Raw genomic sequence first — 12,667 nt, 5'->3', positions numbered from 1 at the left:
TAATATCCACCTTATTTTTCACGTAGGAGCAAATGCGGTAATTTGTAAATTGAATGTGTCTGGCTTCCGGTTATTTTTAGCTGTACAAAACATCTCCTTATGCTGCCTGATATTGCAAACTGGTATTTCTTACCAAATTATTTTCATGTACTGTAATTCTGAACACATTGGTTTGTAGCGTTTACTGGACTCTACTGCTTATTCTTCTAGATATTTACCTATATTGTGGCTAAAGAACCGTTAAGTCTTGCGCATTCACTGAAAACACCTTCCTTCCACTTTTTTTACAGTGTAAATTGTGTTAAAACTAGTTTGGGTCAGTTTGACCTGCAAACATCATAATTCTTAATTATAATATAGTATATCAAGACATGTAAGGAAATGTCCCCAGATTTTATTTTAGAAATCTGGTCACCTTGCTGTAAGTGTGTTTTCAGTAGCTGCAAAGCAGTTGCTAGGGTGTTCTTATTGGTTGCTGGGGTACTCTGAGTGTATAACGTGATATATCCACGATAGCTTTCCGTTGTGAATATAGCCTGTGTGTTACCTGTGTCTGCATGGCGGTGACAGGCTGCACGGGTTTGTGGTACTCTGGGCTGACGGCCACAGTGCTGTACGCTGGAGGTCCCAGAGCGCTCTGCCTCTGGAGCAACTGTAAAATAGCCTGGATGTCTGAAGTCATCTGTGCTTCCAGCCTACACAAACACACACAGACTTATTGACGCAGACATGCAATACCGTCTGTGACCAGCAGATGGTGGTAGGCACCATTCTATATATAGCACAAAATGTTCTGGATGTTAAAGTTGATGTTTCAACTCGTTTTCTCTTAATTTACTCTTTCATGTGACCTTCTTTACCTCTATTTCTTTCTCTCACCTGTTCAGGTGTTCCTGTAGTAGATCCAGTCTTTGCTCCATTTCACCGAATGTGATGTCACTTTCAGAATCGTCTCCTCCTTCTCTGTCTCGAGATTTCGCTGAATCATCTGCATTCCCACAAGGCCATTCTTCAACACGCACATCTAGAGAAACACAAGTCCCAGTGCAATTAATCACAAACACACACACAAACATGCCAGATGCACACAAACTTAATGCATCATGCATACATATGTAAGATCAATCGTGCTCTTATGTCAAATGTACTACATACACACACAGAGAGAGAGAGATTACATACACACTGTAATAAAACATACGGCACTCCGACAAGATAAATTATACATCACACACACACACACATACACAGACACGTACGTCATTAATAATCTCCACACTGCACCAGTGTCCCTAATATAACAGCCGCAATACCCAGAAGCCAAAAGAATGTATTTGCCTCAAGATATTACACCAAGTTCAGTCTAATCATGAGCTCTAGGGCCGTTTTGTAATATTCAGAGAGCAGGAAATAGAATGAGCGGAGAAAAGAGAGGAAAGCTCCCTCGCTGTATAATTATTTCAGCAGTCATTAGCTGTGTCCCATTTCAGAGGCTGCATCCTTCAAAGGTCTCAAAGGCCATGCCTTCCAAGGCCGCGAAGGTCACACCGAGTGTTGTTAAAGGGATAGTTCACTTTGAAATTAATGTTTGATATGTTGTATCTTACCTCAAGGCAGAGGTGGGGACAAGTCACACATGGTCAAGTCCAAGCAAGTCTCAAGTCTTAACCATCAAGTCTTGAGTCAAGTCTCAAGTCGCAGTTCAGATAAATCAAGCAAGTCAAGTCAAGTCAAGGGTTCACCCTAAGCAAGTCAAGTCAAGTCCTGATAAGTTTCAAGTAAAGTCAAGTCACACTACTAAAATAAATAGAGGTAAATTTTTTCGATACATATTTATTTTTGCACAGAAAAGATGAACTTTTATACATATATTATGTATCTTACATTTGCTATATTAATCATATGCATATCTGTGCTACATTAATATCTGAAAATAAAATAAATGTTATTTTATGTTAATATATGTTATATTAACATATTTAAAATATGTTTAAAATAAATATAAAATAAAAATGGTAATATGTTATATTAACATATTTTATATTTAATAAATATTACATATTAAATAATATTATGTATATTATATATTAAATTTACATAAATATTAACAAATGATTGTTTTAATTATGGAATTCTCCATAATTAACTCCTAAACTTCAGTAGAGAACAATTCTTTGTAAGGAAGGAGGGGTTTCTTTATTGTACATTTATTTGCATGTAGTATGTAGCATATGGTTTGCGTTGCTTTAAATTGGTCAGTACAGCGCTGACTATTGAGTGTCGCTAGGAAACACGTCCGCGCTGCGCTGACGAATCGGCTGCGCGGCTCGGATCATTGAACCGTGCAGATGACATGTCTGCGCGGCACGAGCTCTGTAAAGCCCCGCTGTCTCGTCCCACTTTTGGTTTGTTTGGCTTCCCATATCTCTGCCGTGCACACGCCGCACGCTATGTATGTTATACGCGCAGTATCTCGCTCTAGATTCCGGGAGATTTTAACTCATTTGCGGGCATCAGGGAGACGCTATCAATATGCGTGAGACTCCCGGAACTTCCGTTTGGCGCGGTTTGAATTGAGCAGCGTAAAGGCACAGATGCCGATATATTGATGCTGACGTCATAATATATATTTTAATTAACTGTATTGCTGTTTGTTTATTATATGTTCAAGTCATTGTCGAGTCTTCCACTTCAAGTCAAGTCTCAAGTAACTTGTTCTCAAGTCAAAGTCAAGTCAAGTCATTTTTGTACTTTAATCAAGCAAGTCACAAGTCCTGAAAATTGTGACTCGAGTCCCCCACCTCTGCCTCAAGGGCATCCAAGATGTAGACGTCTTTGTTTCCACAGTGTTTTCAATTTTGATATTTTTCAGTCAAACCGTTGTTGTCTGTCAGTCATATAATGGAGGTCTATGGGGTTCACCTCAAAGAGCATGCTCAGAGAAGTCAAAATTAAACATGATTTAATGCCTCGTAAATGTAAGTACACATTGATGGCCTAAGACACGAAATGAGTGGTTTGTGAGAAAACAAACAGTATTTATATAGTTTTTACGTTGTGTAACCACAGCCATGTCCAACTGAACTGAAGGCACGGTTCGCTTCGGTCTGCGCATGTGCCGGAAGTGATCGCTTGCGTGTGTACGTCACTCATTGTTTACACAGAGATTTCAGAAGTTTTACCTTTCACTAAACATATTTAGATGTATCGAAATCGTCTTCCATTGCGATTTCCTGTATATCTAAATATGTTTCGTTTTCCTCACACAAACCGCTCGTTTCATGTCTTAGGCCATCAATGTGTACTTACATTTACGAGTCATTCAATCATGTTTAATTTGGACTTCTCTGTGCATGCTCTTTGAGGTGAACCGAGGGGTGGACCCCCTAAATTTGCATTATATGACTGATAGACAACAACGGTTTGACCGAAAAATATCAAAATTGAAAATACTGCGGAAACAAAGACACCAACATCTTGGATGCCCTTGAGGAAGGTAAAACATATCAAAAAGTAATTTCAAAGTGAACTGTCCCTTTAAATGGGATGGATGGACAGCTGCCGTTGATGTGCGGCAGAAACGTTTTTTTTGAAAACAAAACTTGTCTAAATATTTTCACTGTGGTCCATTTCTGTAGATAATAAAGAGTATAAAATATATAAATCACATCTTCGTAAGATTTAAGTCAAAATTTAAACTGCTTTAATTTTTGTATTTGTATCATTAGATACTCACTAAGATAAAACCCAATACTTACATAAAAAATGTAATCCAGCAATCTCTCTGAAAAAAACTCTTGTTGTCACCAGTGCACAATTAATTCTGGGCTAGGGTAGGCTAAGAAGGATAGAGATAGGCGATTTCGAAACGGTGCTTCATGAAGCTTCGAAACCTTTATGAATCTTTTGTTTCAAATCATTAGTTTGGAGCGTGTATCAAAGCCACATGATTTCAATAAACGAGGCTTTGTTACATCATAACTGTTTCTAAACATTTAGGAAATTTCAGTGGTCCACCACTGGCGGACGAGGATCTCTGTGAAAGATCGCCCCCTATCGACAAACCATTGAATAATTGCCTATGGGGTATACCTGACCTCTGATCAGTTTTATCCATTTGTACACATTTTAATTAGACATTAGTATAACTAAATAGGACTACTAGTAGTTAAAGGTACAATATGCAAGATTGTTTTGCCACCAGGGGTCGCTAACCTCTTACAATAACAAAGGCTAAGCGGAATTATGGATCTTGTCGTCAAGCTGATGGATCTTTTATGGATGAGTGAATACATTGATGTTTTTAAGATGACTGTAGTATGAAGGAGGGCGCGATTGCTAGAAGTATACCAGCGCCACACGCAACGCGAGTCCCGCGGATATAAAGGAATAAGGACATTTAATTCTACTGGACTACACGCTGAATTACTCACACAGGTCAGGAATTAAACTTGAGGTAACGCAGCGCTGCTTCACTTGCCCTAACAGTTTCACCAACACTAAATGGCATTGGAATGTTGTTAGGTTGTTTGTTGGCTGTATGAGACTAAGCTAGATTAACATTAGAGAATAACATACAGATCATATTCGAACTTTTCATCATGTTGAACTATATAACATTGATTAGTTTTTTATACATTGATTTGCTCACTTCAACATGCAACACTCACATCTCTGTCAAGTCGAAGTTAGTCGTAGATTTGGAGCTCTCGGCATCTCGAAAGATGTTGATCTTTGTTTTAGTCCTCTTTTTGTCTCAAAATCTGCTTGCCATGGTCCATAATGTTTGAACAAAACCCTGCTAGGGACGCTCAACGCTGTTGAGCACACATAACGGGCATAACCGACCCAGTTGTCCACGTCTGTCGCCATGGTTACTATTGCAGTACGAGGTCAAACCTGGCGAAAACCGGGGGTAACGCGGATATGACGTCCTTGACTGGTGACTCCTCACCCCTGCTCACACGCCCCGTTTCCTTGGTTAAAAATCGCAATTTTCTCACGATTTACAAATAATTGGAAACATTTGGGATATTGTAAGTAATCAACTAAACAAAATATATAACATTGGCCTAACAGTGGTTTTTGGATATTTTACTGCAAAATCCTGCATATTGTACCTTTAATAGTCTCTTATTGGCCTGTTAAATAAAACAAGCCCTGAAAATTGATCAAATAACACATATTACACATAAAGTTTATATGTAATCTTATTAGATGATTAGTCAATTGCATTTGATAGAATGTACTTTCAATAAAACATTTGCAGTGGGTTTGTAAAAGGTGTTGGTTTGTTTATGAACATTTGGTCCGAGTTTTTGTTGCATTTCCTCTGTTCTGACCAGTAGGGGTCACCAGTGTGTGGTGTTTCGACCGCTTCGAAAGAGTTCGAATCAATTGGTTCAAAGCCTTGAAAAACTTCATGTTTCCCATCATTCATAATGTTTTATATTCTATGTATATTGTAACTGTTTACAATGAATAGATGAATTTCAATTTGTATTACAGAGCATTATAAACATCTTGATACAGTATGCTTCCAACCACTTTTTACAGTAGACACCCTTATGAATGAGTACATTAATGTATGTTATACCTTTATGAAACAGATTGTTTTCAACACAATCTTTACTGTATATGTCATGGATGGTGTTCAGGTTGTAAGGAAGGGATTGACCCAAACTCAAAGGCCTCGCTGTCACTTCCTCACCCTCCTCTTCCTCCTCCTCCCTTCTAGGGAACGTGTGAACCTCTCCATCTCTTCCCCTTTCCTGGTCTGTCCCGTTCGGTCTGCTCGGAGAACCTGAAAGAACACAACGCCCTCACAGAATTACACACATGGTACTCTACTCACGGTCCCTCCCCAGATTGCACCTTGAACAAAGAAAAAAAAGAGAGTGTGCCAGGAAGAGAGGAAGAGTGAGAGATTTGGCTGGGATAAATAATCCAAACGGCAGGTTATACAGGGACGGGGGATAAAACAGCTCTTGACCGTCCAGGTAAAATCTGTCACGTTGCAACCACACGATAAACATCTGTCTGTGGCCAACAATCACCATGGCAACAGCTTGAAACCCAGCGGGGAGAGAAAAGAGATGGGTGGAAAGAGGAGGGGAGGGAAACAAAGGAGGAACCGAAAAAAGGAGAGAACAATGGAGGAGAGGAAGACAGAAAAATGAGAGCAGAACATGAGGAGAAGGTCCTGACCTGAGGAGTGGTTCCTCTTAAAGCCGGGTTTAGTCTTGACGTCAGGGTCTTCAGTGTCTGAGTCACTCACTGCCGTGTAAACGTTCCTCTGAGGAGCTGTGGTGGCGCCCTGCCACACACAAGAAATGACGATCACATTAGGAAAAGCATTAAACGGCTTTTAACTTTATTTACTGCACCAACATTAGTATGGGAAAAACAGACTGGCTTTCCTCTGAGGAACCTAAAAGCTTTTTGAATTTTTTGTCTTTTGTGAAGGACTATTCTTTAAATATAATGACAGTGAATGGAGACTGGGGCTGTCAAACTGCAAAATGACAGAAAAGTGCACCATAAATGTAATTAATAAAGCCCATGCCAAGAGGAACAGACCAAAACTGAAGTCATTACTCACTGAAAAACAACTCAATGGCTCAAGGAAAAGGAAGATTATTAGAATAACAACATAAAATGTATGTCCAAGACAATATTTAAAAGCTCCATGACTTTGCCTGTTCATCATTTACTTGATAAGGATCTGGATAAGACCCATAGTTTTTTTTTAACATAGATTTCATTCATTTACATTTTCTTTTAAGTTATCTTTTATCTCGTCCTTTTTAAATCTTGAAAGCTCCAGTATAAATTTAAGACTTCTATTTGTAAATGTTCATCTAAACTATTATGAAGGACTAGAGTATCTTCACATGTGAAAACTACTGGCCTAATTCATACTGGCATTTAAATGATCCAAGTTGCTGAATATTAATTGAATACTGTTTTTTCATCAGACATTTTTATTTCTGTAGCACAACACCCTGATGTTTGTGTTTTTCACTGTACACCCGAAGCTACAGTAATATTAACAACGTTTTATAAATATTTTTATTAATGTGCTCATTACTGTGATTTCTGAAGACGTTTTTACTTAGTTTCCATAAAGGGTCTGGGTAGACTAGACTGCGGAGGGAGCTTTACATAGTGAATGTTAGTGTATTTTTGCATAGTACATTCCTCTTTTATTCCAAAACTGTAAGTTAATAGCTTGCTGCTTTACCTTGGTGTTCTCATCACGCAGGTTAAAGGTGAGCTCCAGATTGGACAGGAAGTAGTCAGAGAATTCAGGATACATGTCCAGAACCTCCAGAAGATCCTCTCTGTGGATGGTGTGCAGGTCGCAGTAGCTCAGCGCTCGAACATCTGCGTTGGCTTTCCCCGGCTTGGCGTACAGATGAATCATCTCTCCAAAAATATCATTCTTACCTGAGAGGTGGGCGTAAAGTGATCAGAGGACAAGAGAGGGGAGAGAAGATTTGAAAGCGATGAACAATGAAGAAAATGGACCAAGAGTGAGAAGGGGAAAGCAAGTTTCCAAATTAGAGTGTGTGATTGTATGTAGGCAAAATTTCACGGGCAAAAACAGTCTATTGTCTACAGTAGTAGCGATGTATGAAGCACACTTCACACAGAAGTCACTTTCAAACCACGTAGCAAAATCTGAACAGGGAATTCTGATCGCTTGGAGGATTCCTGTTGAAATAACTTGATTTCACTTGCGAAATTTCGACCAGCAACTGTAAATATATTGGCACCTTCTAACTTGATCCTTACTACATACTGAATACAATATGAAGACGGTACTATTTTTTATTAAAATACAACAGAATAAAAAGGTATGACTTTTTCCTCACAATTCTGAATTTAGACCTCTAAAAACCAAAATGTCTCAATTTAGCCATTTTTCTGTTTATAACAATTTTCTCAGACACACTTTTCCATCAATGAAATTAGGCACCTCTTAAGAGATAGTCAGAATTTCAAGATGCAAACTTAAAATTTTGAGAAAATAATCTAAATTGCGAGAATTTTTAAAATATATTTTGTTTCGTGGCAGAAAAAGGCTTCCACTGATTGAAAACTCACGTCACTGATGTGAGCACATATTTCTGAAAGCCAATGCAAGCTTCTTGAGGACTTGTGCCAACAGAAAAGTCAAGGCCTGACAGCACATTTCTGTAGTGATGCATATTAAAGGTCAGCCCTAACAAACAAACGACAGCCACCTGGGCAGCGGCCACCTGCCATCGTATTTAAATCTGGCTCAGGGTCGTGGCTGAAGCCATTGGTGCTGTATATTGCACATTAAAGGGATAGTTCACCCAAAAATGAAAATTCTGTCAGTATTTACTCACCCTCATGTTGTTCCAACCCCGTAAGACCTTCGTTCATCTTCGGAACACAAATTAAGATATTTTTGATGAAATCTGAGAGCTGGATCACTCCTGCATACTAGTCCATAGGCTTCTTGAGGGATTGAAACTTGCCATCATTAAAGACATCATTAAAATAGTCCAAGTGACTACAGTGGCTCAATCTTAAGTTTATCAAGCGTCGAGAATACTTTTTGTGCGCAAAAACAAACAAAAATAACTACTTTATTTCAACTATTCACTTCCTTCTCTATGGGCCTCTAGTCAGTTAACATAGTGTGATAGCGTAGAGCTACGTCACACGTAGGCTCACTATTGGCCGACGCTGGTCATGCGTGTGACGTACAATAACAGAAGCTTACGTTATTAAACTAGTAACCTGACTCGAGGCAGAGAGAAAAGTAAATGAATAGTTTAAATAAAGTCGTTATTTTTGTTGTTTTTTGCGCACAAAAAGTTCTCTCGTCGTTGAGATTGAGCCACTGTAGTCACTTGGACTATTTTAACGATGTCTTTAATAACTTTTCGAGTCCGGCAAGTTTCAATCCCTCAAGAAGCCTATGGACTAGTATGGAGGAGTGATCCAGCTCTCAGATTTCATCAAAAATATCTTAATTCATGTTCCGAAGATGAACGAAGGTCTTACGGGGTTGGAACAACATGAGGGTGAGTAAATACTGACAGAATTTTCATTTTTGGGTGAACTAACCCTTTAAGGATTTGAGGTGAGGCTATAAGCAATATGTTAATAGAATAACAGAGGCCAAACCAGAGCCAGAATTAGTGTACAATAATTGAGTGTCCATCTGCAACACTTTCGTAAGACGACAAATTCTTGCTGAGGTAGTGATTCTTCAACTGAGACCTAAGAATACAGTACATATGAAGCAGGAGGTAGCTTCTCTCAGCAAATTCGTGCAGTTTACGGAAAGTTTCTGCTGAGTTGCACGGGTATGTTAGTGTGCGTCTCTTTTTCTTCCCCTGGCCTTATTCTGTTAAAGCCAGATTGCGTAGGAAGAGGGATGGACCATTTAAATTCGGCTTACCCTGCTCCACCTGCCCGCTGCAACGATGTGACTGGAGACTCTAAGCATGTGAGCGCGAGTTTATTAATGTGCCTGTAAAAAATGAAACTAGCGCTGTCACTGGGCTTTCTGTCACACTAAGTGACACATTGCAAATCTAATGAACAAGGGAAACATGTACCACACTGCTGCCAATCTCATTCCCGCATCTTCTTATTTAATTACAACCTGTCTCTCCCTTGTTCTCTCATTTTCCCTCAGCTTTCCTCTATTTCAGTCTCTCTCCATCTATAAAAACATGATGAGCTCATCACAGGAGAGATATCCTTGAATGAAGGACAGCACTTTTTTCATTAAGTCTTTATTACCTTGTGAGCCTCTGAGCTTTTTATATTAAATTTAGATGAGTGTGCAAGTGCCATATAGTAAGCCACCCAATTTCCACAGCATTCCAGTAATCTGCTATTTGGACATTGATACTGTACTATACAGTATGTGTGTGTTTGTTTATATATATATATAGGCCAGCCTTTTAGATGTGAAGTTAGTAGCATCTGTAAAGCATTTAACTTCCATAAGGCAAAACGCTCAACTGGAAGCAGAATGGGACATTTCAGAGAAGTTTTGATGAAAGATTATGCAAAAATCTTTAGAACAATATGAAAAAGGTAATTTATTATGCGGTGGTAAAGCATCATGGTTAAAAAGATCTGGCCCAGCAACCAAAGGACAAAAGGTTTGACCCTTACAAGGGCTGATTGTGACACTGTGTGAAAGTCATGGAACAAACTCCATTTTAAATATAGATTGTAAGTTAGTGAGATGTCATCACCATTAAGTTAAGGCTTACAGTGAAGGTTTGTTTAATTGTTTATTGCTCACCCAAGATAGCCACCACTATGTCGTCCCTCAGAATCTCGATGGATCCCCTGGCGAGAAAGTAGAGGGCTGTGATAACATCCCCACAATGCACCAGCGTGTCACCTGGTGGGGCATGGGTGGTCTTAAAGCGCATTGCCAGTGCCCGAAGGCATCCTTTGGTCGCTCCGCCAAACGCCTTGCAACTCTGGAGCAAACTTGTATTCAGATGAAGACAAATATCAGCCTGCAGGCATTCTGGAAAGCCCTTCAGTACCTGCAGAGACGGGAAGAGCGAGAAAAGGACAGAAAGAGTGTTCTCCATGAGAAGGAGGGCAGAATGATTGCCGGTTTTTAAGAGCTTTGCGTTACAGCTCAGATAATACAATGCTAATATAGCCCTGTCTCCCTCAACTGCAAATACATAAAAGATGAAGCAAAGTATGAATACATCGGGGATCCTTTGTTTCTGCTGCATTGCATTGTTTTAGCCTTTAATTTGCTCTAGCTTCATCAAAAATTATATATGGCACATTAAACAGAGGAAAATGCAACTGCCACTTACGTTTTCTCCCAATATTTCTGATTCATCTATAAAACACTGTTTCTTGTTTAAAATTGGATTTGGGATGTCAGCCAGGGAACAACAATGACTCTCATGGAAATATATTTATGCATTTGTCTCTTTGTTTGAAAGGGGACAGTGTGCATTAACCAACATTAAAACAATGTAAATGTACCCGAGTTAGCTCAAAAGTGCTAATTTTCATCAGTAGTCCCCCAGCCAGGTGTAAAAAAGGCAGCCTGCTTTTTTTAACCTGCAGTAACTATCTATCTGACTAACTAAATCTGATGCCTAACAAAACAGGAAATGTCAATATGACCTAGGTCCATCAAAGTGAAACTTAATTGAAGGAAATTAACTGAAATAGAAATGCCTGCATGCAGGATGAGTCACAGTACGCTTTTTTTCACAGTACCATTAGCTTTGAGAACAGAGTTTTTGATTTAACATCAGTCATTAAATGTAACATTGACTATAACATTGAGACTACCCTTACCTCATAAAACGGTACACATATATCCAACACTGCTCAAGGTTATACAGTTTAAAATCAACTGTATGCTTCTATAAAATATACAGTCAATATGAAAACATTTAAGATCAAATGGCTGCAGCTTTTTGGATAAAAAGCAAACATTACTCTATACCTCCTGCTCACCAGGGTGTTGAAGTCAGTCCGTTTGAGTGCGTATAAGAAAGAGAATGCATATCAGATCACTGCGTAGACACATGAACACATTTGACATTAATACTGTGTGATTGAGATACATATGTTAATATAAAGACTAGATAGCTAACACAGTGACACCAATGCATGTATTCATTCAATGACAGTAATTCATATTTAGTAGGGAAAAAAAGCCTGGCTCGTACCATGTTCATGTCGATGCCATTGGTGTAAGTCCACGCATGTTGGAAGTACTCCTCTAATCTTTGCCTCAGCGGGTTTGGGATCTGGTGAAAGCGAATGAATTCCTTGACCCGAAGCATCTGCAGATGGTACCGAGCTGTTCCAGAGTACAGTCGCTGAATTATAGCAGACACATTCCCAAAGATACTAGCATACATCAGAGCTAGAATACAAAGGGAGGAGGCAAAGGTCAGAACTCAAGTCATTTATAAAGTCATTTTTATTTTTTCAATGTTTTTGAAAGTCTCTTATGCTCACCAAGGTATTTATTTGATCAAAACATTTATACATAAAAATTAATATTGTGAACATACTTTTAAACATTCTATCTTTAACATACTCTCAAATGCAATCTACTCCAGAGACAATTCCTGTAATACGTTAAGAAATCATTCTAATATGCTGATTTGTTGCTAAAGTAACGTTTTTGGTTATATTCAATGTTGAAAACAGTTCTGCTGCTTAATATTTTAGTGTAAACCATGATACATTTTTAAAGAATTCTTTGATGAACAGAAATTTCAAATGAAAAACATTTGTTGCAAATAGAAGTTTAAAAAAAAATGTGTTTCATTAAGACATATAATTTAAAATAACTGCTTTCTATTTGAATATATTTTAAAATGCAGTTTTCCTGTGTTGGCAAAGCAGAATTTTTAGCATCATCTCTCTAGTCTTCAGTGTCACATGATAAGAACTCATCTCATTAAATTGATCAAAAGTGCCTATGGATACTGCAAAAAGTACACCGTTTTCAACATTGATAATAACAATCAATGTTTCTTGAGCAGCAAATCAGCATATTAGAAGGATGAGGTGACACTTAAGACTGGGCTAATGATGCTGAACATTGAAATTTGGCAACACCAGACTAAATTGCATTTTAAAATATTTGCAGAGTTGCAATGAGCAA

At 38.5% G+C, this 12,667-nt stretch overlaps 1 protein-coding gene across 6 annotated transcripts in view; it reads right to left on the bottom strand.

Annotated features, from left to right (window-relative positions):
* The window catches only part of kcnh7a (potassium channel, voltage gated eag related subfamily H, member 7a), a 60,383-nt gene that overhangs the window by 1,433 nt on the left and 46,283 nt on the right, over positions 1-12,667 (bottom strand). For 4 of the 6 annotated variants that reach the window (XM_039689457.2, XM_039689460.2, XM_039689459.2 and 1 more), the window contains 7 exons: positions 11,717-11,917; positions 10,304-10,558; positions 7,244-7,449; positions 6,208-6,316; positions 5,597-5,803; positions 880-1,024; positions 548-695 (listed from right to left, as the gene is read on the bottom strand). In XM_039689457.2, the coding sequence (XP_039545391.2) occupies positions 548-695; positions 880-1,024; positions 5,597-5,803; positions 6,208-6,316; positions 7,244-7,449; positions 10,304-10,558; positions 11,717-11,917 (1,271 nt within the window). The remainder of the gene's footprint in view (positions 1-547; positions 696-879; positions 1,025-5,596; positions 5,804-6,207; positions 6,317-7,243; positions 7,450-10,303; positions 10,559-11,716; positions 11,918-12,667) is intronic. The other 2 variants (XM_039689462.2, XM_039689458.2) reach the window with 2 other exon arrangements.

Source organism: Pimephales promelas, chromosome 8 (genome assembly GCF_988280905.1).
Source record: "Pimephales promelas chromosome 8, fPimPro1.hap1.1, whole genome shotgun sequence".
Taxonomy (NCBI): domain Eukaryota; kingdom Metazoa; phylum Chordata; class Actinopteri; order Cypriniformes; family Leuciscidae; genus Pimephales; species Pimephales promelas.
The sequence above is the reverse complement of the archived record's forward strand: the minus strand, read 5'-3'. Positions and strand labels throughout refer to the sequence as shown.